General features: G+C 45.6%; 2 protein-coding genes and 1 long non-coding RNA gene across 4 annotated transcripts in view; 2 read left to right on the forward strand and 1 right to left on the reverse strand.

Moving 5' to 3' along the window:
- The window catches only part of LOC137316818 (uncharacterized), a 181,828-nt gene extending 171,005 nt beyond the window's left edge, over positions 1–10,823 (forward strand). The window contains exons 1-3 of one of the 2 annotated variants that reach the window (XR_010961612.1): positions 3,667–3,919; positions 4,463–4,549; positions 10,484–10,823. This is a non-coding gene — a long non-coding RNA (uncharacterized lncRNA). Of the gene's footprint in view, positions 1–3,666; positions 3,920–4,462; positions 4,550–10,483 lie in introns of those variants that run through there. The other variant, XR_010961611.1, reaches the window with a different exon arrangement.
- LOC137316793 (zinc finger protein 850-like) overlaps positions 1–27,448 on the forward strand; it is a 512,000-nt gene that overhangs the window by 346,048 nt on the left and 138,504 nt on the right. The window contains exons 4-5 of the mRNA XM_067980634.1: positions 10,843–10,985; positions 11,154–11,682. Coding sequence (XP_067836735.1) covers positions 10,843–10,985; positions 11,154–11,682 — 672 coding nt within the window. The remainder of the gene's footprint in view (positions 1–10,842; positions 10,986–11,153; positions 11,683–27,448) is intronic.
- LOC137316796 (zinc finger protein 271-like) overlaps positions 1–27,448 on the reverse strand; it is a 182,061-nt gene that overhangs the window by 55,908 nt on the left and 98,705 nt on the right. The gene's annotated exons all lie outside the window — the stretch shown is intronic.

The raw sequence follows: 27,448 nt of genomic DNA on the forward strand, positions 1-27,448 counted from the left end.
AAATACAGACGGACAGATAAAGAGACAGACAGAGACAGGCACACAGACAAAGTATCATTCTCACACTTCCTCTCAGTGTGTCCGTTTCACACTCAGCAAACAGTATCCCACCTTTGTGTACAGCGCTAGAGAGATACAGACAGGCAGAGTATCAGCCAGACGCTTCCCATCAGTGTCTCTGTATCACGCTCAGCAGCAGTATTCCACCTTCATAAGTTGTACAAAAGAGAGAGAAAAACTGACCTGCAATGTCCCGTTTTCACCCAGTAACAAATTGGAAAATACTCCATTCCAATTGCCATTCCAAGCTGGAGTGACAGAAGATGCAGTCTCATCTCTCACTGATATTATTTCTGAGACAGACACATTATTAATCCCACTCTCAGGGACAGTGTCACGCATTTAACCCTCTCTTGCATGTTGTACCCTCTGCAATTTTGCAGCTCAGGGCCCTTCTGTATTTCTCTCAGTGACCGAGAGTTTCACTCCGATTGAAATAAACTGGGACTGTAGCAGTCAGATATTAATCCGACACGGTCCCAGCAAATACACCGACTCCCACTTTCCTCCCATGTTTCTCCAGGATGAAATCCTCTCATTTCGAGGATTTCATTTTCACATCGTTCACCTGACGAAGGAGGAAGCCTCCGAAAGCTTGTGAATTTAAAATAAAATTGCTGGACTATAACTTGGTGTTGTAAAATTGTTTACAATTCTCCAGGATTGGTTGGAGGAATCCGGCCTCCAGATACGGAGTCACAAGTTTCTTTATCAGTAACGGGACCAAGAATGAACAGAACCAATTGGCTCATTTCACAGCCGCCCACTTTATCTCTGAAAGACTCTTTTCCATCAAAAGATACCGAGAGAAACAGCAGGGATGGAAACATCCAGTTTCATCATTCGAGATTGGAAAGTCAGCATCTGTTTCCCATTCTGGTGCCTGTTCCTGCACTGCCTGTGGACCCCATTCCCTCTGACCTTTCCCCCAGACCCACTTCCTTTGCTCAGACTCGGAAAAATTCCAATTGGGGAAAGTTTCCATCGATTTTTGTATTGGGAATTAAACCAGATATCTGCGCATGCGTTACGCAGCCCCGCCCCCAGCCCTGGTCGTCGTTGAACGGAAGAGCGCATGCGCGCTGCCCTCCCCCAGCTCGGCCTGTGGGCGCCATTCCCTCAGTGAGCGGAAGAAGATGGTTTATAGAATCATAGAAGTTACAACATGGAAACAGGCCCTTCGGCCCAACATGTCCATGTCGCCCAGTTTATACCACTAAGCTAGTCCCAATTGCCTGCACTTGGCCCATATCCCTCGATACCCATCTTCCCCATGTAACTGTCCAAATGCTTTTTAAAAGACAAAATTGTACCCGCCTCTACTACTGCCTCTGGCAGCTCGTTCCAGACACTCACCACCCTTTGAGTGAAAAAATTGCCCCTCTGGATCCTTTTGTATCTCTCCCCTCTCACCTTAAATCTGTGCCCCCTCGTTATAGACTCCCCTACCTTTGGGAAAAGATTTTGACTATCGACCTTATCTATGCCCCTCATTATTTTATAGACTTCTATAAGATCACCCCTTAACCTCCTACTCTCCAGGGAATAAAGTCCCAGTCTGTCTAACCTCTCCCTGTAAGTCAAACCATCAAGTCCCGGTAGCATCCTAGTAAATCTTTTCTGCACTCTTTCTAGTTTAATAATATCCTTTCTATAATAGGGTGACCAGAACTGTACACAGTACTCCAAGTGTGGCCTCACCAATGCCCTGTACAACTTCAACAAGACATCCCAACTCCTGCATTCAATGTTCTGACCAATGAAACCAAGCATGCTGAATGCCTTCTTCACCACCCTATCCACCTGTGACTCCACTTTCAAGGAGCTATGAATCTGTACTCCTAGATCTCTTTGTTCTATAACTCTCCCCAACGCCCTACCATTAACGGAGTAGGTCCTGGCCCGATTCGATCTACCAAAATGCATCACCTCACATTTATCTAAATTAAACTCCATCTGCCATTCATCGGCCCACTGGCCCAATTTATCAAGATCCCGTTGCAATCCTAGATAACCTTCTTCACTGTCCACAATGCCACCAATCTTGGTGTCATCTGCAAACTTACTAACCATGCCTCCTAAATTCTCATCCAAATCATTAATATAAATAACAAATAACAGCGGACCCAGCACCGATCCCTGAGGCACACCGCTGGACACAGGCATCCAGTTTGAAAAACAACCCTCGACAACCACCCTCTGTCTTCTGTCGTCAAGCCAATTTTGTATCCAATTGGCTACCTCACCTTGGATCCCATGAGATTTAACCTTATGTAACAACCTACCATGCGGTACCTTGTCAAATGCTTTGCTGAAGTCCATGTTGACCACGTCTACTGCACAGCCCTCATCTATCTTCTTGGTTACCCCTTCAAAAAACTCAATCAAATTCGTGAGACATGATTTTCCTCTCACAAAACCATGCTGACTGTTCCTAATTAGTCCCTGCCTCTCCAAATGCCTGTAGATTCTGTCCCTCAGAATACCCTCTAACAACTTACCCACTACAGATGTCAGGCTCACTGGTCTGTAGTTCCCAGGCTTTTCCCTGCCGCCCTTCTTAAACAAAGGCACAACATTTGCTACCCTCCAATCTTCAGGCACCTCACCTGTAGCGGTGGATGATTCAAATATCTCTGCTAGGGGACCCGCAATTTCCTCCCTAACCTCCCATAACGTCCTGGGATACATTTCATCAGGTCCCGGAGATTTATCTACCTTGATGCGCGTTAAGACTTCCAGCACCTCCCTCTCTGTAATATGTACACTCCTCAAGACATCACTATTTATTTCCCCAAGTTCCCTAACATCCATGCCTTTCTCAACCGTAAATACCGATGTGAAATATTCATTCAGGATCTCACCCATCTCTTGTGGTTCCGCACATAGATGACCTTGTTGATCCTTAAGAGGCCCTACTCTCTCCCTAGTTACCCTTTTGCCCTTTATGTATTTGTAGAAGCTCTTTGGATTCACCTTTGCCTGATCTGCCAAAGCAATCTCATATCCCCTTTTTGCCCTCCTGATTTCTCTCTTAACTCTACTCCGGCAATCTCTATACTCTTCAAGGGATCCACTTGATCCCAGCTGCCTATGCATGTCATATGCCTCCTTCTTATTTTTGACTAGTGCCTCAATCTCCCGAGTCATCCAAGGTTCCCTACTTCTACCAGCCTTGCCCTTCACTTTATAAGGAATGTGCTTACACTGAACCCTGGTTAACACACTTTTGAAAGCCTCCCACTTACCAGACGTCCCTTTGCCTGCCAACAGACTCTCCCAATCAACTTCTGAAAGTTCCTGTCTAATACCATCAAAATTGGCCTTTCCCCAATTTAGAATTTTAACTTTTGGGCCAGACCTATCCTTCTCCATAGCTATCTTAAAACTAATGGAATTATGATCACTGGTCCCAAAGTGATCCCTCACTAACACTTCTGTCACCTGCCCTTCCTTATTTCCCAAGAGGAGGTCAAGTTTTGCCCCCTCTCTAGTCGGGCCATCCACATACTGAATGAGAAATTCCTCCTGAATACACTCAACAAATTTCTCTCCATCCAAGCCCCTAATGCTATGGCTGTCCCAGTCAATGTTGGGAAAGTTAAAACAGCCGGGAATGGAGAGATCACGGCCCCCGGGGGAAGGGAGCAAAGAGCAGCCTCGTTACAGCAGCTCATCGCTTCGGGACCGTGTCCGCAGATGGGCTCAGAGATCGGCATTGAGTCCGGGGGAAGGTCAGGGGGAGTCCGGGGGCTGTTTGTAAGAGGCGGAGTGGATCAGGAACTGGTCCCGGAACATGGAGTGAGCGGGGGAAGGGAGAGGTCATTCTCGGGCTGTCTGTGTGCAGGGTGTGTCCAGGGTAAGGGAGACAGAATGGGAAGAACCTGCTATTTAAAATCATTGCTGCTTTCTCTCCCCAAACCAGTGGTGAATGTTCCTGGTTTAGTTCCAGTCTCACCCTGTTACTGGACAGTGAACAGTCAGGATGTGGGGAGTTATACAAGCAGTATCTATTGCAGGCATCAGGTGAGAAGTGTGAAGGACACATTTTAAACAGCGGTTGTTTGGTTTGGGGTGAACGGCTAGTCCCATGGGAGAGGAGTTGAGAAACCTGACCTGCACAAAGGTCCCTGCCCCATCGGGTAGTCCCATTCACGGATCAGTGCAGGGGTTGTGTTGTGTCTGGATGTCACTAAATTGTTATAAAATCGTCCAACACACCGGGTGTGCAGAAGCTGAGTGCTGCAGCACTGCAGTGGAGTCAGACATTGACACTGTTTGTATCACTGGTTTTCATTTGTGGATATTCAAAATGATCATTAACAGAGATATTAAACTGATCACTTTTCTATTTTCTACCTCACCTGTTCCTGAGTAATAAGAGATAATTTTCTTTCCACAGGCAAATCCTTGAAGGATCCAGAATAAATGTGATGTTTCCTCCACCCGAGGCAAAAGAAACAGTGCAGCCAGCTCCTTCTCACACACAGTAAGTACATTATCACACACACAGAGCACGGAGTCACAGACAGGTCATCAGTTCCACAGTCTCAGATAGCAGAAGTAGTCAGTACCACACTGATCCCAAGACCCAGAGACACATTTTCAATCCAACCATCAAACAGATACTGTTCCATTTCTCCCAAACTCAGTTCCGCTGACAGGGAAATACAAAAATCCCAGTCAAAATCACACTCTCAGATTGAAAGGCACTGTGTCAATCTCACAATTGGGCAACATTAAATACCAGATAGAAATCACACATGGTACCCGATTGAAAGGGACAGAATGAACCCCAATAATGTACCCTGAGATTCGAATTGAATACCACCCCACAACTCACAAATGTGAGTTTAATACATGCAGTATCCATTCGATTAATGTATCATGAGGTACAAACTGCAGACATGTCCAAAACTCATGTAGAGTATCAGACTGAGAAATGTTGTGACAGTCGAACCTGAAAAACAAATGAGAAACCAGTTTATAATACACATAGTATGAGATGTAAATACACAGTATCAATTCTATTAGTGCACACTGAGATACACATTACATACCAGTCCAAAAATCTCATACAATATTAGACTGAAAGGCACAGTATCGATTACAATAGTACAGACTGAGCTGCACATTATATACCAATTCCAAAATCACTATATCAGTTTGAAATATATGTTATCATTCACAATAGTACACAAAGATATAGATTTAATAGTAGTCCAAAAAGCACACAAATTATCTGATTAAAAACCTCCAGCACCAAATCCTAAAGTATATCCATATTTACCAATTAAATGAAAAAAACTATTTAAACATGAAGATATTAAAGCTGCAGTATTGAACACCATAATGTAATCTGAGACAATAATTATAGACAGATGCAGAATAAATCTCACACTCTTATGGTACCAATGTTGACAGAGAATGTATCCCAAACTCTCATAATGTACCAGAGACTGGCAGATAAAGTATGAATCCCACACTCACACAGCATCAGAGACTGTATATATCAAATGAATCGCAAACTCAAACACACTACTGACAAGATACACAATGAATCCCACACAGTATCACGGACTGAGAGATACAAAATGAATCTCTCAGTCACCTACATTAGTGCAGGCTGAGTTACAAATTAGGGACCAGTCCACAAATCTCAGTGTCAGATTGAAAGATACAGTACCAATTCCATTAGTGCAGACTGAGCTACATATTAATTACCAATACAAAAGACCAATGCAGATTCAGACTGAAATATACAGTATTCCATTTATGCAGACTGAGCAACACATTGTATATAAGTTCAACATGTCACCATGTCAGTTTGGAAGATACACTGTATCACAATTGTGTTCACATTGATGCAGATTTAATCGTAGCCAAAAAGTGCAGTGATTCTCTGATTATAACCTACAGCATCACATTTTAACGTATATAATTACTTACCACTTAAACACTGGGAAAAATTATTTATACATTTATGTATTAAAGATACAGGTTTGAATGCCATGCTGTGAAATGAGATACAAATTAGATACAGATAAAGAATGAATCTCATACTCAGATCCAGTGCCAGAGACTGACATAAAGAATGAATCCCTCACTCATACAATGTACCACTGACTGACAGATACAAAATGAATCCCACACTAACATACAGTAGCACAGACTGACAGATACAGTATATATATCACTCATATACAGTATCAGAGATTGATGGAAATGGAATGAATGTCTCACTCACATGCAGCACCAGAGACTGACAGATATGGAATTAATCCCAAATTCACACATGGTGCCAGAGACTGACAGGAACAGAATGAATCTCATTCAGATACAGTACAAGGGGCTGACATATATAGAATGAATCCCACACTCACACACAGTACCACAGGCTGACAGAATCAGAATGAATCACAAAGTACCACAGTCAAACAAATACAGAATGAATCTCGAAGTCAAATCACTGCAGACTGAGTTATACACAACATGCCAGTCCAAAAATCTTCGTGTCAGATTGAAAGATAATGTATCAATTCCATTAGTGCAGACTGAGCCAAACATTATATAGCAGTCCAACACTGTCAGACCATATCAGACTCAAAGATACAACATCAATTCCATTAGCATGTACTGAGCTACATGTTACACACCAGTCCAAAAATCTCATACAGTAACAGACTGATAGATACATTATCAATTCTATTAGTGCAGGCTGAGCTATATATTACATTCCAGTCCAAAAATCTCAGTGTCAGACTGAGATACAGAATTAATTCCATTATTATAGACTGAGCTACACATTATATACCAGTTAAATAATTTCACCATGGAGAGATTGAAAGGTACATTATCATTCACAACAGAGTTCAGAGATGAAGATGTAATACACTCACAAACATTGTTTGATTAAAGAAAATCCAAAAGTGTATCAATATTTACAAATTAAACACTTGATAAAAAACGGCATATACTTTAAAGTATTAAAGATATAGTTTCAAATACAATAATATAAACTGAAATAAGAACACAGAATGAATCCAGACTTGCACATTGTCTCAGAGACTGAATTATAGAATAAAACCCAGACTGAGATAAATTGGCTGAGACTGACAGATACAGAATGTATCCTAAACTCATATACAGTATCAGAGACTGACAGATACAGAATAAAGCCCACATTCACATGCAGCACCAGAGACAGACAAAAACAGAATGAATCCCACACTCACACACAGTACCAGAGACAGACAGAAACAGAATGAATCCCACACTCACACACAGTACCAAAGGCAGACAGATACAGAATAAACCCCATACTCATGTGCAGTACCAGATACAGACAGGTACAGAATAAACCCCACACTTATATACAGTATCAGAGACTGAAAAATACAGAATAAACCGCACACTCATATACAGCACCAGAGACAGACAGAAGCAGAATAAACCTGCCACTCGCATACAGTACCCGTTACAGACAGATACAGAATAAACCCCACACACGTACAGTACCACAGACTGACAGGCACAGAATGAATCCCACACTCACACACAGTACCAGACACTGAAAGATACAGAATAATCCTCACATTCATATACAGTACCAGAAACAGACGAATAAAGAATAAACCCCACACTCATTTGCAGTACCAGAGACAGACAGATACAGAATGAATCCCAAATTCACACACAGTACCAGAGACTGACAGATACAGAATGAATCCCAAATTCACACAAGGTACCAGAGACTGACATACACTGAATAAACCCCACACTCATTTCCAGTACCAGAGACTGACAGATACAGTATATACCCCCCACTCATTTGCAGCTCAAGAGACTGACAGATACAGAATAAACCCCACACTCATATGCAGCACCAGAGACTGACAGATACAGAATAAACCCCACACTCATATACAGTACCAGAGACTGACAGATACGGAATGTGTGAATTTGGGATTCACAGTATCGGAGACAGACAGATACAGAATAAAGCACAAACACATCTACAGTATCAGAGACACACAATTACAGAATAAACCCCACACTGACACACAGTTCCAGAGACTGACAGATACAGAATAAACCTCACACTCATGTACAGTATCAGAGACTGACTTATACAGAATGAATCTTATACTCACACACAATACCAGAGACTGACAGATACAGAATAAAGCCCAACCTCATATACTGTACCAGAGACAGATAAATACAAAATAAACACCAAACACATCTACAGTATCGGAGATAGACAGATAGAGAATAAACACCACACTCACACACAGTACCAGAGACAGACACAGAATAAAAGCTACACTCACACACAGTACCAGAGACAGACAGATACAGAATAAAACCTACACTCACACACAGTACCAGAGACAGACAGGCACAGAATAAACCCCACACTCACACACAGTACCAGAGAGTGAAAAATACAGAATAAACACCAAACTCTTGTACAGGATCAGAGACTGACAGATACAGAATAAACCCCACAATCATGTAAAGTGCCAGGAAAAATTGTTTGGTTAGTGAGTGTCTGTAAATGAAGGAAACATGTTGTCTGGTAAGGGAGTGTCTATACATGAAGGAAAAACGGTGAAGGGTCAGGGAATATCTATAAATGAAAGAGAAATGGTGACAGGTCAGGGATTGTCGAAAATGAAGGTGAAATGGTTTCTGGTAAGGGAGTATTATAAATGGGAGAAGGCATGGTGACAGGTCAGGGAGTGTCTAAAAATGAAGGCGAAATGGTGACGGGTGACGGAGTGTCCATCAAGGAGGGAGAAATGGTGACAGATGAGGCAGAGTCTGTAAATGATGGAGAAATGGTGACTTGTCAGAGGGTGTCTGTGAATGAAGGAGGAATGGTGACTGGTCCGGGAGTGTCTGTAAATGAAGGAGGAATGGTGATTGGTCCGGGAGTGTCTGTAAATGAAGGAGGAACGGTGATTGGTCCGGGAGTGTCTGTAAATGCAGGAGAATTGTTGACAGGTCAGGTAGTGTCGATATCTGAAGGAGAAACAGTGATGGGTCAGGGAGCGTCTATTAATGAAGGGAAATGCTGACGGGTCAGGGAGAGTTTGTAAATGAAGGAGAAATGCTGAAGGGTCAGGAAGCGTCTATAAACGTAGGAGAAATTGTGTTTGATCAGGGAATGCCTGAAAATGAAGGCGAAATGGTGACTGGTCAGGGGGTTTCTGTAAATGAAGGAGGAATGGTGATTGGTCAGGGGGTGTCTGTAAATGAATGCGAAATGGTGACTGTTCAGGGGGTGTCTGTAAATGAAGGAGGAATGGTGATTGGTCAGGGGGTGTCTGCAAATGAAGGAGAAATGGTGACTGGTCAGGGGGTGTCTGTAAATGAAGGAGGAACGGTGACTGGTGCGGGAGTGCCTGTAAATGAAGGCGAAATGGTGACTGGTCAGGGGGTGTCTGTAAATGAAGGAGAAATGGTGAGTGGTCAGGGGGTGTCTGTAAATGAAGGCGAAATGGTGACTGTCAGGGAGAGTCTGTAAATGAAGGAGGAACGGTGATTGGTCCGGGAGTGTCTGTAAATGAAGGCGAAATGGTGATTGGTCCGGGGGTGTCTGTAAATGAAGGAGGAACGGTGATTGGTCCGGGAGTGTCTGTAAATGCAGGAGAATTGTTGACAGGTCAGGGAGTGTCGACATCTGAAGGACAAAAAGTGATGGGTCAGGGAGTGTCTATTAATGAAGGGACATGCTGACGGGTCAGGGAGAGTTTGCAAATGAAGGAGAAATGCTGAAGGGTCAGGGAGCGTCTATAAATGTAGGAGAAATTGTGTTTGATCAGGGAGCGTCTGAAAATGAAGGAGAAATTGTGATAGGTCAAGGAAAATCTTTAAGTGAAGGAGAAATGGTGACTGGTCAGGGAGAGTCTTTTGCCAAAATTGGGAGATATCACAGATGGACGGCATACAGGCAGCTATACGGAGGGACATTGTGTGGAAATGAGGGGCAGAGCACATACACACAGCCAGAGTCAACATATTCAGGAGAGGAGAGGGGAATCAGTGAGTGTGGAACTGAATCCAACCAGAGTCAGCAACTTCAGGGGAGGAGAGGGAGGGGAACCAGTGAGTGTAGAACTGAACCCAGTCAGAGTCAGCACCTTCAGGGGAGGAGAGGGAGGGGAACCAGAGTGCAGAACTGAACCCAGTCACAGTCGGGATCTTCAGGAGAGAGAGAAAACTTAAATAGAAGGAAAAATGTTGGAGGTGGTGCGATGGGTTTGGGTTCCAGCAAAGGGAGGAGGGTGAGTGTGTGGGACGGGGATTTACAGTCTGGGGGAATCAGCGGGAAGAATGTTCCACAGGAACTGGAATTGCCTGTTCTGAATTTCTATCCTGTATTCACAGTGAGGACTTTTGTTATCTCCTTTTACAGGGTATTACAAGGGGCGGATTTGCAGACGAGAAACTCAAACCAAACATCACGTCAAGATCTGACTCCATTCACCAGCACCTGAAGATTATCGGCCTTAAAATATAGGAGAAATGTTGATCTGTTCTGTCTGTGGAAAAGATTTCAAACATCACTGTGACTGGAATAGCAGCGAGACACACACACCCGATTGAGAGTGTTCCAGTGCACTGACTGTGGGAAGAGCTTTCACCAATTACACAGCCTGAAGAAACATCATACCATTCACAGTGGGGAGAAACGAGACACGTGTTCTCTGTGCAGACGAGACTTCTACTGATCTCCAACGTGGAGAGAGAGAAGGACACCCGCACCATGGAGAGACCGTGGAAATGTGGGGACTGTGGGAGGGGATTCAGTTACTCATCCCGGCTGGAAACACATCGACGCAGACACACTGGAGAGAGGCCGTTCACCTGCTCCGTGTGTGGGAGCGGATTCACTCAGTCATCCCACCTCACTGAACATCAACTTGTTCACACTGATAAGAGACTTTTTAAATGTTCTGTCTGTGAGAAGAGCTTTAAAAGAAAAAGTGATCTGCTGACACACCAACGCACTCACACTGGGGAGACGCCGTTCACCTGCACTAAGTGCGGGAAGGGATTCACTCAGTCATCCAACCTGCTGACACACCAGCGAATTCACACTGGGGAGAGGCCGTTCACCTGCTCCGTGTGTGGGAGCGGATTCACTCAATCTTCCCACCTCATTGAACATCAGCTTGTTCACACTGATAAGAGACTTTTTAAATGCTCTGTCTGTGAGAAAAGCTTTAAAAGAAAAAGTGATCTGCTGACACACCAACGCACTCACACTGGGGAGAGGCCATTCACCTGCTCCGTGTGTGGGAAGGGATTCACTCGGTCATCCAGCCTACTGACACACCAGCGAGTTCACAGTGGGGAGAGGCTGTTCACCTGCTCCGTGTGTGGGAAGAGTTTCACTCGATCATCCCACCTGCTGAGACATCAGCAAGTTCACACTGGGGAGAGGCCATTCACCTGCTTCATATGTGGGAAGGGATTCGCTCAGTCATCCACCCTGCTTACACACCAGCGAGTTCACACAGGGCAGAGGCCGTTCACTTGCTTCATATGTGGGAAGAGATTCACTCAGTCATCCACCCTGCTGACACACCAGCGAGTTCACACTGGGGAGAGGCCATGCACCTGCTCCGTGTGTGGGAAGGAATTCACTTGTTCATCCGGCCTCATTGAACACCAACTTGTTCACACTGATAAGAGACTCTTTAAATGTTCTAACTGTGAGAAGAGCTTTAAAAGAACTTGGGATCTGCTGAGACATGAACGTATTCACACTGGGGAGAGGCCGATCACCTGCTTCGTGTGTGGGATGGGATTCACTCAGTCTTCCCACCTGCTGAGTCACCAGCGGGATCACATGTGACTGCAGGGGTTGGATTCTGCTGTTATTGCTGATGTTAATCACATCCAGGACTGAACCATGTTCATTCTGACAGTTGGGGTTTGTTTCTGATGTTAAACTCCAGCCCAGTTAAAGGGATTATTAATATTCTGTACAAGTGTCAAATTAATCAGCTTTCTTTCAAACACAGTGTGTCCAGTCCTTGATATCTTGATGATAAGAGAAGCAGTTTGAGGACTCATGATGAAGTGAGTGGAATCCATCTTAGAACTGAGTTCCTCCACCATTTTAAAAGATGGATCTACAAATGTCCAACTCTGACAGGACAGAAAATTCTATTATATCACACGGTCCACTTCAATCAGGCTGAGCAGATTTCCACTACCCTTGTGTGGGAAAGAGTTTCCTGATTTCAATCCAAGACACCCGAGCTCTAAATTTAAGTTTATGTCCTCTTGTTCTGGATTCACCGAATAGAGAAAATAGTTTCTATTTCGACCCTATCGAATCCCTTTATAATTTTAAATATCTGGATCAGATCACCCCTCAACCTTCTAAACTCAAGGGAATGCAAACCAAGTTTATGCAACCGGTCCTTATAATTGAACCCTTCAAGCCCCAGTGTCATTCTGGTGAAATTGCACTGTACCCCCTCCAAGGTCAATATATCCAATATGTCCCAGCACTGACTGTGTGCATAACAGGACTGAGTGTCCCAGCACTGACTGTGTGTTTAACAGGACTGAGTGTCCCAGCACTGACTGTGTGCATAACAGGACTGAGTGTCCCAGCACTGACTGTGTGTTTAACAGGACTGAGTGTCCCAGCACTGACTGTGTGCATAACAGGACTGAGTGTCCCAGCACTGACTGTATGTTTAACAGGACTGAGTGTCCCAGCACTGAATGTGTGAAGAACAGGACTGAGTGTCCCAGCACTGACTGTGTGTATAACAGGACTGAGTGTCCCAGCACTGAATGTGCATAACAGGACTGAGTGTCCCAGCACTGACTGTGTGTATAACAGGACTGAATGTCCCAGCATTGATTGTGTGTATGACAGGACTGAGTGTCCCAGCACTGACTGTGTATATAACAGGACTGAGTGTCCCAGCATTGACTGCATGTATAACAGAACTGAGTGTCCCAGCACTGAATGTGTGTGTCAAAGGACTGACTGTCCCAGCACTGACTGTATGTATAACAGGACTGAGTGTCCCAACACTGAATGTGTGTATAACAGGACTGAGTGTCCCAGCACTGATTGTGTGGAAACAGGACAGAGTGTTTCAACACTGACTGTGTGTACAACAGGACTAAGTGTCCCAGCACTGACTGTATTGAAAAAGGACTGACTGTCCCAGCACTGACTGTGTGTATAACAGAACTGAGTGTCCCAGCACTGACTGTGTGTATAACAGGACTGAGTGTCCCAGCACTGACTCTGTGTATAACAGGACTGAGTGTCCCAGCACTGACTGTGTGAAAACAGGACTGAGTGTCCCAGCACTGACTGTGTGTATAACAGAAGTGAGTGTCCCAGCACTGACTGTGTTGATAGCAGGACAGGGTGTCCCAGCACTGAATGTGTGTATAACAGGATTGATTGTCCCAGCACTGACTGTGCGTATAACAGGATTGAGTGTCCCAGCACTGACTGTGTGTATAACAGGACTGAATGTCCCAGCACTGACTGTGTGTATAACAGGACTGAATGTCCCAGCACTGACTGTATGTATAACAGGACTGAGTGTCCCAGCACTGACTGTGTGTGTAAAAGGACTGACTTTCCCAGCAATGACTGTGTGTATAACAGGATTGAGTGTCCCAGCACTGACTGTGTGTATTCACAGGACTGAGTGTCCCAGCACTGACTCTGTGTGTAACAGAACTGAGTGTCCCAGCACTGACTGTGTGTATAACAGGACTGAGTGTCCCAGCACTGAATGTGTGTATAACAGGACGGAGTGTCCCAGCACTGACTGTGTGTCTAACAGGATTGAGTGTCCCAGCACTGACTGCGCAGAGTGCAGATGGTGTGTGGGAGGAGATAAATGGGTGGGTTCGATTCCATGATAGGGTGGAGTGACATGGGGTTGTCGGTGGAGAATAAATCGGTTGGAGGAGGTTACAGAGATATGGAGAGGGCGAGGACCATGGAGGGATTTGAAAACGAGGTCGAGGGTCTTAAAATCGAAGCTTTGTCGGACCGGGTGCCAATGTAGTAAAACATGAACAGAAACTTACGGTTCACTGCCCGGCAGACAGGTGGGGAAGACATTGATGTCCGCGGGGGAACAGTCAGGGTCACAGCAGCAGTTGAGGTCGCAGACTCCGCCAGTCAGGTCACAGGTACAAATGGGAACGGCTGGAACAAGACACACACAGTGAGATCTTACAACAGAGCACGGACGGTCTCAAAGACCACCTCCCTCCCTTGTCTGAATCCACGATCACCGTCTTCACCATCTTCCAAAATCAATCTGCAGACTTATCCTCCCACTGCTTTCTACTCACCGAATTACAGCTTCCAGATACCCAGCACAACCCACTTAATAAATAATAATAATTATGAGGAGAGAATAGAGAAGCTGGGATTACACTCTTTGGAGCAGAGAAGGTTCAGGGGAGATTTACCAGAATGGTACCGGGGATGAGGGACTTCAGTTCCCGGGAGAGACTGGAGAAACTGGGATTGTCCTCCTCAGAGCAGAGACGGTTTAGGGGAGATTTAATAGAGAGGTTGAAAATGAGGAGGGGTTTTGATGGAGTCGATGGGGAGAAACTGTTGCCACTGGCGGGAGGGTCGGTAACCAGAGGACACAGATTGAAGGGAATTGGGAAAAGAGCCAGAGGGAGATGAGGAGAATGTTTTTCGGCAGCGAGTTGTTCTGATCTGGAATTCACTGCCTGAAAGGGCGGTGGGAGCAGATTCAATAATAACTTTCAAAAGGGAATCGGGTCAATCCTTGAAGGGGGGAAATTTGCGGGACTGTGGGGAAAGAGCAGGAGGGAGTGGGACTAATGGGATCGCTCTTTCACAGGGCCGGCACAGGCGCGATGGGCCGAGCGGCCTCTTTCACAGGGCGGGCACAGGCGCGATGGGCCGAGCGGCCTCTCTCTGTGCTGTTTGATTCTCGCTCACTTTTGGGCTCCGACCCACGGCCCGTTTGACGGGGAGGCGGGAGAGTGACTCCCCCCCGAGCCCAGCTCGACACCGGGCGCTGACAGAGTTCAGATTCACGGGGCCCGCAGGAGGCCCCGAGCAACTCCGCCCGCCACCCCTCTCAGGCCACTCCCCGGTGCGGGCCCTCCCTCTGTCGGTCCCTCCCCCGCCCACAGCACCGCCCGCCCGTCCACCGGCCTTGGGCCGCAATCATCATCCTCCCGGCGCGGGCCTGTTGCTAAGGCAACGCGGCGCAAGGACGTCAGCGCGGTAAGGTGAGTGACGCTGTTGCGTGTTGCGTGTTACGTGGTGGGAGGAGTCAGCCCGGGGGAGTGGGGGTGGGGGTGGAGGTGGTGAGAGCTGTCAATCAAAGGGCCCGGAGTCAGCACTCACTGCGCAAAGGGTTTGGAGAATTTGTTCAAAAATGCAAAATCTGCAATAATGAAATTAAAATATAAAGGTACAAAAAAGGGAAATAATTGCAAATAAAATAACCTGAATTAAAAACAGAAACGTCCAAACTCATATAAGGCTGATGGTCTGGGTCCTCCCGCCACTCTTCGTCTTCTCTCCCTGGGGCAGAGGATGAGCAGAATGATTGAATGTAACTTTTTAATGCAGAGGGCGCTGGATGGATGGAATGGACCAGCGAGGGCGGCAGTGGGGCCTGATGTTATCAGCAAATTCCAGAGAGTTGGCGAAATACCTGACAGCAATACCTTGGGATATGACAGACTAGAAATTGGGACCTTTAAATTTTGGATATGTGCAGTAGCTTTTCGTGATTGGTGCACCTGGACACCCAAATCCCTTTGCTCCTCTACAGCCCCGAGTTTCTCATCATTAAGAAATTAATCCTATTTCTCACCTGGTGCCTGCAATAGATGTTCTTTTTATAACTCCCCACATCTTTACTGTCCGGCTGTGTTTCCACTGTTCACTGTCCAACATAGCACACACGGTGAGACTGGAACTTTTAAAAAATATTTCAAGATGTACTTTATTTCATAAAATTTATGGATGCACACAGTTCAATGTAAATACCACAATTGCAATTCAAAACAATAGAATATATATCATACACGCTACGATTCCGTTATTACAATTGAAAATATAGAACATATTTTCAAATACATGCTGAACAATACAAGGTAAAATAGCCTTACAATGTCGTCTTTCCCCATAGAGCCTTTGGTCAGGCCGCATCTTAGAGTCATAGAGTTATACAGCACGGATAGAGGCCCTTCGGCCCATCGTGTCCGCGCCGGCCATCAGCCCTGTCTACTCTAATCCCATATTCCAGCATTTGGTCCGTAGCCTTGTATGCTGTGGCATTTCAAGTGCTCATCCAAATGCTTCTTGAATGTTGTGAGGGTTCCTGCCTCCACAACCCTTTCAGGCAGTGAGTTCCAGACTCCAACCACCCTCTGGGTGAAAAAGTTCTTTCTCAAATCCCCTCTAAACCTCCCGCCTTTTACCTTGAATCTATGTCCCCTTGTTATAGAACCCTCAACGAAGGGAAAAAGCTCCTTAGTATCCATCCTATCTGTGCCCCTCATAATTTTGTACACCTCAATCATGTCCCCCCTCAGCCTCCTCTGCTCCAAGGAAAACAAACCCAATCTTCCCAGTCTCTCTTCATAGCTGAAGCGCTCCAGCCCTGGTAACATCCTGGTGAATCTCCTCTGCACCCTCTCAAAAGCGATCACATCCTTCCTGTAGTGTGGCGACCAGAACTGCACACAGTACTCCAGCTGTGGCCTAACCAGTGTTTTATACAGCTCCATCATAACCTCCTTGCTCTTATATTCTATGCCTCGGCTAATAAAGGCAAGTATCCCATATGCCTTCTTTACCACCTTATCTACCTGTTCCGCCGCCTTCAGGGATCTGTGAACTTGCACACCAAGATCCCTCTGACCCTCTGTCTTGCCTAGGGTCCTCCCATTCATTGTGTATTCCCTTGCCTTGTTAGTCCCTCCAAAGTGCATCACCTCGCACTTTTCCGGGTTAAATTCCATTTGCCACTGTTCCGCCCATCTGACCAACCCATCTATATCGTCCTGCAGACTGAGGCTATCCTCCTCGCTATTTACCAGCCTACCAATTTTTGTATCATCAGTGAACTTACTGATCATACCTTTTACATTCATATCCAAGTCATTAATGTAGACCACAAACAGCAAGGGACCCAGCACCGATCCCTGTGGTACCCCACTGGCCACAGGCTTCCAGTCACAAAAACAACCTTCGACCATCACCCTCTGCCTTCTGCCACTAAGCCAGTTTTGTATCCAAAGTGCCAAGGCACCCTGGATTCCATGGGCTCGTACCTTCTTGACCAGTCTCCTGTGCGGGACTTTATCGAAGGCCTTACTGAAATCCATGTATACCACATCCACTGCGTTACCCTCATCCACACGCCTAGTCACCCCCTCAAAAAATTCAATCAAATTAGTCAGACATGATCTTCCCTTGACAAAGCCATGTTGACTATCCCTGATTAATCCTTGCTTCTCCAAGTGGAGACTAATTTTGTCCTTCAGAATTTTTTCCAATAATTTTCCTACCACTGATGTTAGGCTCACTGGCCTGTAGTTCCCCGGTTTTTCCCTACTCCCCTTCTTGAATAATGGTATTGCATTAGCGGTTCTCCAGTCCTCTGGCACATCCCCTGTGGCCAGAGAGGTTCTGAATATATGTGTCAGAGCCCCCGCAATCTCCTCCTTTGCCTCACACAGTAGCCTGGGATACATTTCGTCCGGGCCTGGGGATTTATCCATTTTTAGGCCTGCTAAAACCGCCAATACCTCCTCCCGCTCGATGTTAATATGTTCGAGTATATCACAGTCCCCCTGCCGTATTTCTATGTCTACATCGTCCTTCTCCATAGTGAAAACAGATGCAAAAAAATCATTTAGAACCCCTCCTACATCTGCCGGCTCCACACACAGATTGCCATTTTTGTCCCTAATGGGCCCTATTTTTTCCCTGGTCATCCTCTTACCCTTAATATACTTATAAAACATCTTAGGATTTTCCTTTATTTTGCTCGCCAGTGTTATTTCATGGCCCCTCCTTGATCTCCTAATTTCTTTTTTAAGTATCCCCCTGCACTTTTTGTACTCCTCTAGGGCTTCCTCCGTCTTTAGCCTTTTGTATCTGCCAAAAGCCCTCCTTTTTTTCCTAATCCATTCTCGTATATCCCCTGACATCCAAGGTTCTCTGGAGTTCTTGGAACCACCCTTGACCTTTACAGGAACATGTTGCCATTGTATGGACTCAATCTCCCTTCTGAAAGACTCCCATTGCTCCGATGCGGATTTTCCTACAAGCAGCTGATCCCAGTCCATTTTGGCCAGATCCTGCCTTATCCTATTAAAATCGGCCTTCCCCCAATTTAGAACCTTTATTTCCGGCCCCTCCCTGTCCTTTTCCATGACCACCTTAAATCTCACCAAATTATGGTCACTGTCACCAAAGTGCTCACCTACTAGCACTTCTTCCACTTGGCCGGCCACATTCCCTAGAATTAGGTCCAGTACCGCCCCCTCTCTTGTAGGACTTTCTACATGCTGGCTCAAAAAGCTCTCCTGGATGCACGTTAAGAATTTTGTACCCTCTAAGCCTTTTACACTCTGAGTATCCCAGTTAATATTGGGGAAGTTGAAATCCCCCACTATTATTACCCTATTATTTGCACAATTTTCTGAGATTTGCCTACATATCTGTTCCTCTATCTCCCCCTGACTGTTTGGGGGCCTATAGTACACTCCCATCAAAGTGCTTGCCCCCTTTTTGTTTTTAAGCTCCACCCATATGGCCTCATTAGAGGAACCTGCTAATATATCATCCCTCCTTATGGCAGTAATTGATTCTTTAATTAATATTGCGACCCCCCCTCCTCTTATACCTCCCCCTCTGTCTCGCCTGACGATTCTGTACCCCGGAATATTGAGCTGCCAGTCTTGCCCCTCCCTCAACCATGTCTCTGTGACAGCAACAATATCATACTCCCATATGTTTATCAACACCTTCAGTTCATCCACCTTATTCGCAAGACTCCTTGCATTAAAATAGATGCCATCCAGCCCTGCCCTCACATATTTGCCCTGTCTTCCAAGCTGACTTGTTTTTTTCTATATATTTGGCTGCACATCACCCCCTATTGTAGCTCCACTCTGTATCCCATCCCACTGCCAAGTTAGTTTAAACTTCAGTGCTTCCCACAGCACGGACTCCTGGACCTTGGATCGTGAACAGCTCCTTCACCTGGAAGACCAGCTGGTTTTAGGAAGACCATCGGGCCTCCTTCACCGAGTTGATGGCCTTCCAGCAGCAGTTCATATCTATCTGGAGGTGCATCCCAGGGAACTGCCCGCAGTGCACTGCATCCTGTGTTACCGAGCTGTTGGGGGTGAACCCCCACTTCGACTCCACGGTATAGGGATCCTGTCTCTATGGAGGGGCGGGGGGTTATCACCTTTTACCTGAATACATGGATCGATACGCTCACATTCATGACAGTATTTAGCAAACAGTGTGTGATGTGCTTCACACACCTGTCGAACTTTGGGATCAGAGACGTAGGGGGTAATTTCACCTTCACTGCTTGGGCGGTAAACTGACGGAGAAAGTAAAATCGGGCCTGTTCTATAAGGGGCGGGTGATCCGCTTTTTCAGCTCAGCCCCCAGCGATGGTGAAATTTTCCATTCACGTGTTGTGAACCGGCGTAGTTTTAGACAATGGACCAGCTTGTGGGCTTCGAAGATTAATACTCGGGCGTAGGTCAGGAAAGGTGTGGCCGATTTTAACTATCCCCGCCTGACGGAAATGGGGTGGTAGAGGCGAGTAAATGGTGTCAGGTCACTTACCGCCCCTTTAACGTTGGAGTTCCTGCCTCCACCACCGTGGGTCGGGTCCTGAGAAGAGCGGCCGGAGCAACACCCACCTGTTTCCGGTCAGGCCACGTGTAATATGTAAATCAGAGTATTATGACGTACACGGGACACCACATAATGTCAGTTACAAATGGGAGGAGGAGCCGCCCTATCGATGGGCATTGAGTGATCCAGAACACTGAGAAGTTTATTTTTAACTTATATTTTGTGTGGCGAGGAGGAGCATTAGAGCTTTCCCTTGGCCTGCTGCGGCCGTGAGAAATCTCCCGCCTCCTGATCGTCTCAGAAATGTATCATGAGGTTTCCTTATAAATCTGTGTAACCAGGCCCAGCCTCATGTCCCATTAAACTCCCTGCAGTGAGTAAACATTGCTGCCCAGCAGCTCAGAGAGGAAACGATCTTCGGAACTCCCCACTGGAGTTTGAAATTACATTAATATTTTACCAGCTAGTAACGGTCTGGGTGTTGGTCCATTATTATTCTGTTCTGGTCAAAACAAATGTCCCAATGAACAGGACGCTGTCTGACCCTGACAGCTCACCCTCAGTCCATCACACTGGGCAGTGTGTGTGATGGGAAATAATCATCAATCGAAAAGGAGGATTTGATTTTATTCATTTCACGATTAAACATTAAATATTGAAATCATATTATTTCCAGAATAAAAAACAGCAAACAGTTTCATGTTAGAATCACATCTTTGTATCATTTCACAACACCGCATTTGTCGCGTAAGATATGATTCCTCTCTGGTATTTCCAAATGTATTTAAATGATTGGTTTAATATCAGTTACTTTCGTGAATTCATTTATGTCAATGGATGGTAAAATCAGGCGCGGTGAATAACGGGCGCCCGATCCGTTACAGCCCGTCTCACGCCACCGACAAACGTGAAAATCCACTCTCATTGACTTTTTGTTTAATTTCAGTTGAAAAGACTTCAGACGTTTCTATGATTTAACTAATGTAACAATTAGATTCAGTGGGTATTTCACCCCGTTCTTCAGCTCCTCTCTGAATTTAGTCTGGGTCACAGCATAAATACACGTGTTGGTGCAGGAACTGAGAAGTTGAAGCATGAGTCCGGCTGACTCAATGTCACTGACTTTATAGTACTGGGTATTTGTTGCATACAGAGAGATAACATAAAAAACGAGTGTGCTCCATAACAATATAAAACTGCCTGATATACTGAAGAGTAAAATGATGGATTTCCTTCGGTTCTCCATCTCTGGATCCTTGTGATTCTCGACATTGCTGCGGCCCCGGAGTCCCCTGCGGACTCTATTGGCCGCTAAAATGTGGCTGACGGTGAGAACATTGAACAGCAAAATCAGAATGAATGGCAGACAAGGAGTTGAAACAACAGTAAACAAGACAAACGCTTCCCATGCGGGTGAAGTGAAAAAGGTCGGTTTCAAGACACAACCCCGGGGTACATTGTCCATTATATATTCCGGGTCAAATACAAAGTACCAGGGAATGTTTAGTAAACAGCTCAGCGCACTCACCACCCCGATAACAGCAGCCGCCGTTTTCTCGGTGCAATATTTTGTTTTCAGCTTCTGACAACTAATGGCCACAAATCGATCAAAGGTGAAAGCCACTGTGAGCCAGACAGAAATCTCGGTGGTTGCAAAAGTCAGGAAGTCAATGACCGAACACACGGGAGTAATTCCCAGGAATGAATTTGGGAAATAAATCAGTCCAATCCATTTCAATATCGGATCAGTGATAACGACCAGGAGATCGGCCGCCGCCATTCCCACCAGGTAGCAAGTGATACATTTGGAGAGTCCGCACTTTCCTCGGGACAGGATCACAATCGCCACCAAGTTAACTGTAAAAGAGAGAGAAAAGAAGCAGAGAAATTACTGATCAGACCTCGAGCGAAAGCAGCAGTTTGAGAGGATCTGGGGTGAAATTTCCAGCTTTGTTGCTGCATCAAACGGTGGAAACTGATTCACTGACCTGGGCAGCGCTTTCGGACAGAGAAATGTTTTTAAACACAATGATCAATAATGAATTGGGAAATTGATACAGAGAGTGAATAAAGTGAGCACCAGATCCACTGGAAGGGCCGAGTGAGGGGACAGTGCCGGTGGGGAAGGGAGGAGGGATTTAAACACCGGGATTCCAACAGGTTAAATCCGGATTTGGGCTCCAGATGGACGGGAAAGTGAGCGAGGGACGAGAAGGTGAGGGGACAGGGGGAGGTTTGTTGCTCTGGGTGGAGAGAGCCGACTGGGGCTGGCACAAAACGGGCAAGACCGTGATCCGTGGGGGTGAGTTTGAGGCTTCGGACTGGATTAGAAGAGGCGACTGGAGGCCGAGCGAGCGAGTGCGTTTGGGAGGGAGACCAAGGAAAAGGACATGTATGAGCTGGAGGGGAATCAGCAGCTGATAGTTTGGGAAAGCGAATGAACTGAGGGAACGGATGAGGAGACGGAGGATTCGATGCCGTGGGAGGAGAGGCTGGGATTCACAGGGAGAGACTGCAGCAGAGTGTTAGAGGAAATCTAATCTACAGGTCCAGCTCACACAATCCAATTATTGAATTCAACCATTAATTTATGTGGTTATTAGTGTCAATGAACTGTTCGTTGGTTACATAATGTGTTCAATAAATTTTCTTTGCATAAACTAAAATTACATTAAAATACAATCATTGAATTCGCTTCGTTCTTTATTGAATAAAACTGACACATAGCTTCTAGAATACAATATCCTCATAATTCAATTCGATCAAGAAATCACTGATCCTATTCTTTAGATACATTTCAATTATGTTTATTTATTCAATCAGTAAACAAGTGAAAGGAACATTCACATAAACAGACCTAATACTGATAGTGATAAACACACCCGGAGAGAATACAATAAAACTCTCACAATCTGACAACATCCTGATAAAAAGTTCAAGTCACATTTCCACTTCATAATTGTACTGGAAGTTTCAGCAGTTCATTCCGATGAATTATTCACACCGCTGCTGCTCTCTCTCTCTCCCCTCTTTCTCCTTCTCTGACTGCGTATCTCTCTCCTTGTCTCTCTTTTTCTATTGTTCCTTCTCCCCCTATCTCTCGTTTTCCTGCTCAGTTTCTTTCTCAATCGCTCCTCTCTATTTCTCCGCACTCTCTCTACTCTCTTCCTCAATGCCCCTTTTCACATCCGAGTAAATCCGAACATCCTGCGCCTGCTTTCCCTTCACCAGCCCCATGTTCAAACGATTTTGTTCTTAGTGTCAGTTTGTTAAATGGTGAAGCCTCTGTGAACAGTTTAATGTTTCTACAGATCATCCAAATCTCCACCTGTTCACCTGCACTGTTCACTTCACCTACAATGCATGGAATAAACAGAACTGAAACCCTCTTCCAGACACACCTCACAACAATTGAAATTCCTTCTCCTGTAATTACAAAGTACAGCGTTAGATGGCGGCATTGTTCAATTAACAAAACGCCAAAATCACCGCTGCTGCTGAAAGTCTGCAGATAAATGGAAGGGCTCATGATTCCATCAGATAAAGTGCAAACTGATACAACATAACCTCAAAACATTGCATTTTACAGTGAATTCATCGACAGTGAAGCAGAGAATGAGATGTGAAAGAATCAGCAGCAAACTCATTTCAGTAGCCAGACATCTGAAGCGGTGTCAGATACACACACAATGAAATTATCTTTCATAACAGTGATAACCAATAAATACATTGAAATCCCTGTTAAACCGTACCATGTTATCGGGGAGGGAGGACATTGCGCCGCCTCCTTGTGACACCGAGACCGTGAGCTGTCTCATTATCAATCACTGAAAACACATTGATGAAAAAATATTCCAGGACAGGTTAGTTCCACAACATGAAACTGTTCACAGCTCCTGATGGTCTGAGACCAGCTCTTAGCCCAGACACCTGATTCCAATACATTCAGTACAGAGAATAATCCAGTAACAATGCCAGGGTTGGATATACAAGATCATAAGGCACACAATGCAGCTGCTATAAGACAACAATAGCAGAGACTTAGGACAATCGATCAACTGATAGAACAGAACAGTCCACTGTATAATACACGATGGGAGAAAAATAATGCCAAATACAGCAGCAGAGTTAATACCGATTTAGACCATGAACAGCTGAGATAATGGCTTACCTGGAACTCCAACGGCTGCAAGGACAGGATAATAAATACATTCTATCTGATACATTATTGAATATCCCATTTCTGTGAGAAGCAGTAATGTCTGTTGGCCTGGAAACCGCAGCTCCGGCAGGCACTCTGTGTGGATTCATTACAGCGATCCCTGATTTATACAGGGGGGAAATCTCCACTGACACGGTTATACCCCTGATCATTGCTATTAGTTACAGTCATTTGAACAAACACATTTCTTCAGCAGCTTTGCCCAAATGTAAGTGATGACGTGGATATATCACAAACTTCTCAAAGTTCAGAACCTTGTCTTAATGAGACTTCTCTCAGGAATAAAGTTAAAAGCTGTGCTCAGAAAGGACTGGTCCAACAATGAGCGGCTCCATTTACAGTTTTCAGATAATTGTATTGACCATGTTCACTCCTCCGATTCATTTATACATGTTACAGATTTCTCCACATTGTGCATTGAATCCAGGGACACGAGCAAAACCGTTTCACTCTGTTCCTGCAGTTTCCCAGTTACAATATGAATTTTGAGTCTCTGACACGAAGACAGCCTCTAAAAGAGACACCATCCTTTCAGGCAGTGCTTAACAACACTCCGTGTGAAAAATATTCTCATTTCCCCTCTAGTTGTTTTGACAATTATTTTAAACCTATGACCTCTGGTTAACAATCCAGTTGCCAGTGCAAACAGTTTCCCCTATTTGCTCGATAAAAAACCCTCATTATATCGAACACCTCGATTAGGTCTTCCCTTGACCCTCTCTGATCTAAGGAGAACAATCCCAGCTTCTCCAATCCCTCCACATAACTGAAGTCCCTCATCCCTGGCATCACCCAGGTAAGCCTTCTCTGTACCCTGTCCAAGGCCTTGACATCCTTCTTAAAGTGTGGTGCCCAGTGTTGGACACAATACTCCAGCTGAGACCTAACCAGCGATTTGTAAAGGTTTAACATGATTTCCCTATTTGTGTATTCAATGCCCTTATTTACAAACGCATGCATCCCATACGCTTGCTTAACCGCCTTATCAACTTGCCCTGCAACTTTCAAAGATTTGTGAATTTGCGCTACCAGGTCCCTCTGCTCTTCCACCACCCTCAAAATAGTACATTGAGTTACAACGAAACTACAGCACTGAAACAGACCATTCGGCCCAATTGATTTATGCCAGCCTTTATGCTCCACATGAGCCTCCTCCCTCCCATAATCTAACGCGACCAGGATACCCTATTCCTTTCTCCCTCTTGTGCTTATCTAGCTTCCCCTTAAATGCATCTACGTTATTTGCCTCAACTATGTGATTGCGTATTCCACATTCTTACCACTCTTTGGGTGAAGAAGTTTCTCCTGAATACCGCATTGGATTTATTAGTGACTGTTTTATATTTATGACCTCTAACTATGGTCTCCCTCACAAGTGGAAACATTTTCTCTACGTCTACTCTATCAAAACCTATCATTAACTTGAAGACCTCTGTCAGGTCACCCCTCAGTCTTCTCTTTTCTAGAGTAAAGAGATCCATCCTGTTCAGCCTTTCCTGATAAGGATAACCTCTCAGTTCTGGTATCATCCTTGTGAATCATTGTTGCACCCTCTCCAATGCCTCTCTGTGCTTCCTATAATATGGAGCCCAGACTGTTTACAATAATGCAAGTGTGGCCTAACCAAGGCTCCGCACAAGTTTAACATAATTCTTTGATTATCAATTCTATCCCTCTAGAATTGAACCCCAGTGCTTGATTTGCCTTTTTTCTAACCTGCGTCACTACTTTTAGTGATTTGTGTATCTGTAGCCCAATAGTTTATTAAAATTTCAAACTATTCTTTATTTCATAAAATTTAAGAATACATACATTTCAATGTAAATGTCACAATTACCGTTCAAAACATTACAATACAGATCGTACAAGCTGTGACCTCATTATTACAATTCAACACACAGTACATATCTTCTAATACATGCTGTACAATACAAGGTGAAATGCCCTTACAACGTGGCCTTTCCCCATAGAGCCATCCCGTAGGCAGCACCTCGCTTCTGTGCGTCCCTCAGCACCAAATCCTGGACGTTGGAGAGTGCCAGTCGGCAACACTCGGTCATGGGCAGCTCCTTCAGCTGGAAGACCAACTGGTTTCGGGCGGACCAAAGGGCCTCCTTCACCGAGTTGATTGTCTTCCAGCAGCAGTTGATACCTGTCCCGGTGTGTATCCCGCGGAGCAGCTGTAGAGCACAGTGTCCTGTGTTACTAAGGTGTTGGGGATGAACCGGGGCAGATACCAACTCATGTCTCGCCACAAATTCTGCACAAAGGGGCAGCCCACCAGGATATGGACGATGCCCTCCTCCTCGCCGCAGCCTCAAGGGCAGCTTGCTGTGGTGCTGTGATTAGATCAGCGTTGGGCGGACCACACTGGGAGATCCTTTCTCACCACCATCCAGGCTACATCCTGGCGCCTGTTGGTCAGTTCAGGCGACGAGACGATCTGCCAAATGGCATCGAACGTCTGGTCGGGGAACTGCCCGATTGGATCCACCCTTCCCTTTACTTGCAGGACTCCTAGAATGTTCCGTGCTGACCACTGTCTGACGGTCTTGTGGTCTTCAGGAACGTCCCCGACTGGTCCAGCTCGACGGAACGTCCTGCATCTGCTCAGCCAGCGTGGCCAGACCCAGCCTTCTCAGTGTGTTGGACTGGTAGAAACTCAGCATGTAGTGACACTTGGTATTTTTATGTACTCGGGATCTACACATATCCCGAGGCAGCCACACACAAAAGTGGCCATCAGCATCAGAGCGGCGTTGGGGACACCCTGCCCCCTTTGCCTGGGGGCTTGTACATGGGTTCCCTGCGGACGTGTTCTACCTTGGACCTCCAGACAAAGTGGTGGATAGCTCTGGCGACTGTGACGGCGGATCAGCGGGGAATGGGCCAGACCCTGGCCACGTGGAGCAACACTGCGAGTACCTCACACCTTATCACCAGGTTCCTGCCAGTTATGGAGAGGGAGCGTCCCATCCACATACCAAGCTTGTGTTTGGTGTTGGCGACCCGCTCCTCACAGTTCTTGGTGCAGGTCAGGGGTCCCTCGAACCAGATCCCCAGCACCTTCAGGTAGTCGGACCTGACGGTGAAGTGGAAAAGGGACCGGGCATCCCACCTGCTGAAGAACATGTCCTCACTCTTATTTCGTTCACTCTGGCACCCGAGGCCAGCTCAAAACGATGGCAGACGCCCACCAGCCTGTGTACCGACCGCTGATCGGAGCAGAAAACAGTGACATCGTCCATGTACAGGGAAGCTTTAAT

Source organism: Heptranchias perlo, unplaced genomic scaffold, assembly GCF_035084215.1.
Source record: "Heptranchias perlo isolate sHepPer1 unplaced genomic scaffold, sHepPer1.hap1 HAP1_SCAFFOLD_60, whole genome shotgun sequence".
NCBI classification, from domain to species: Eukaryota; Metazoa; Chordata; class Chondrichthyes; order Hexanchiformes; family Hexanchidae; genus Heptranchias; species Heptranchias perlo.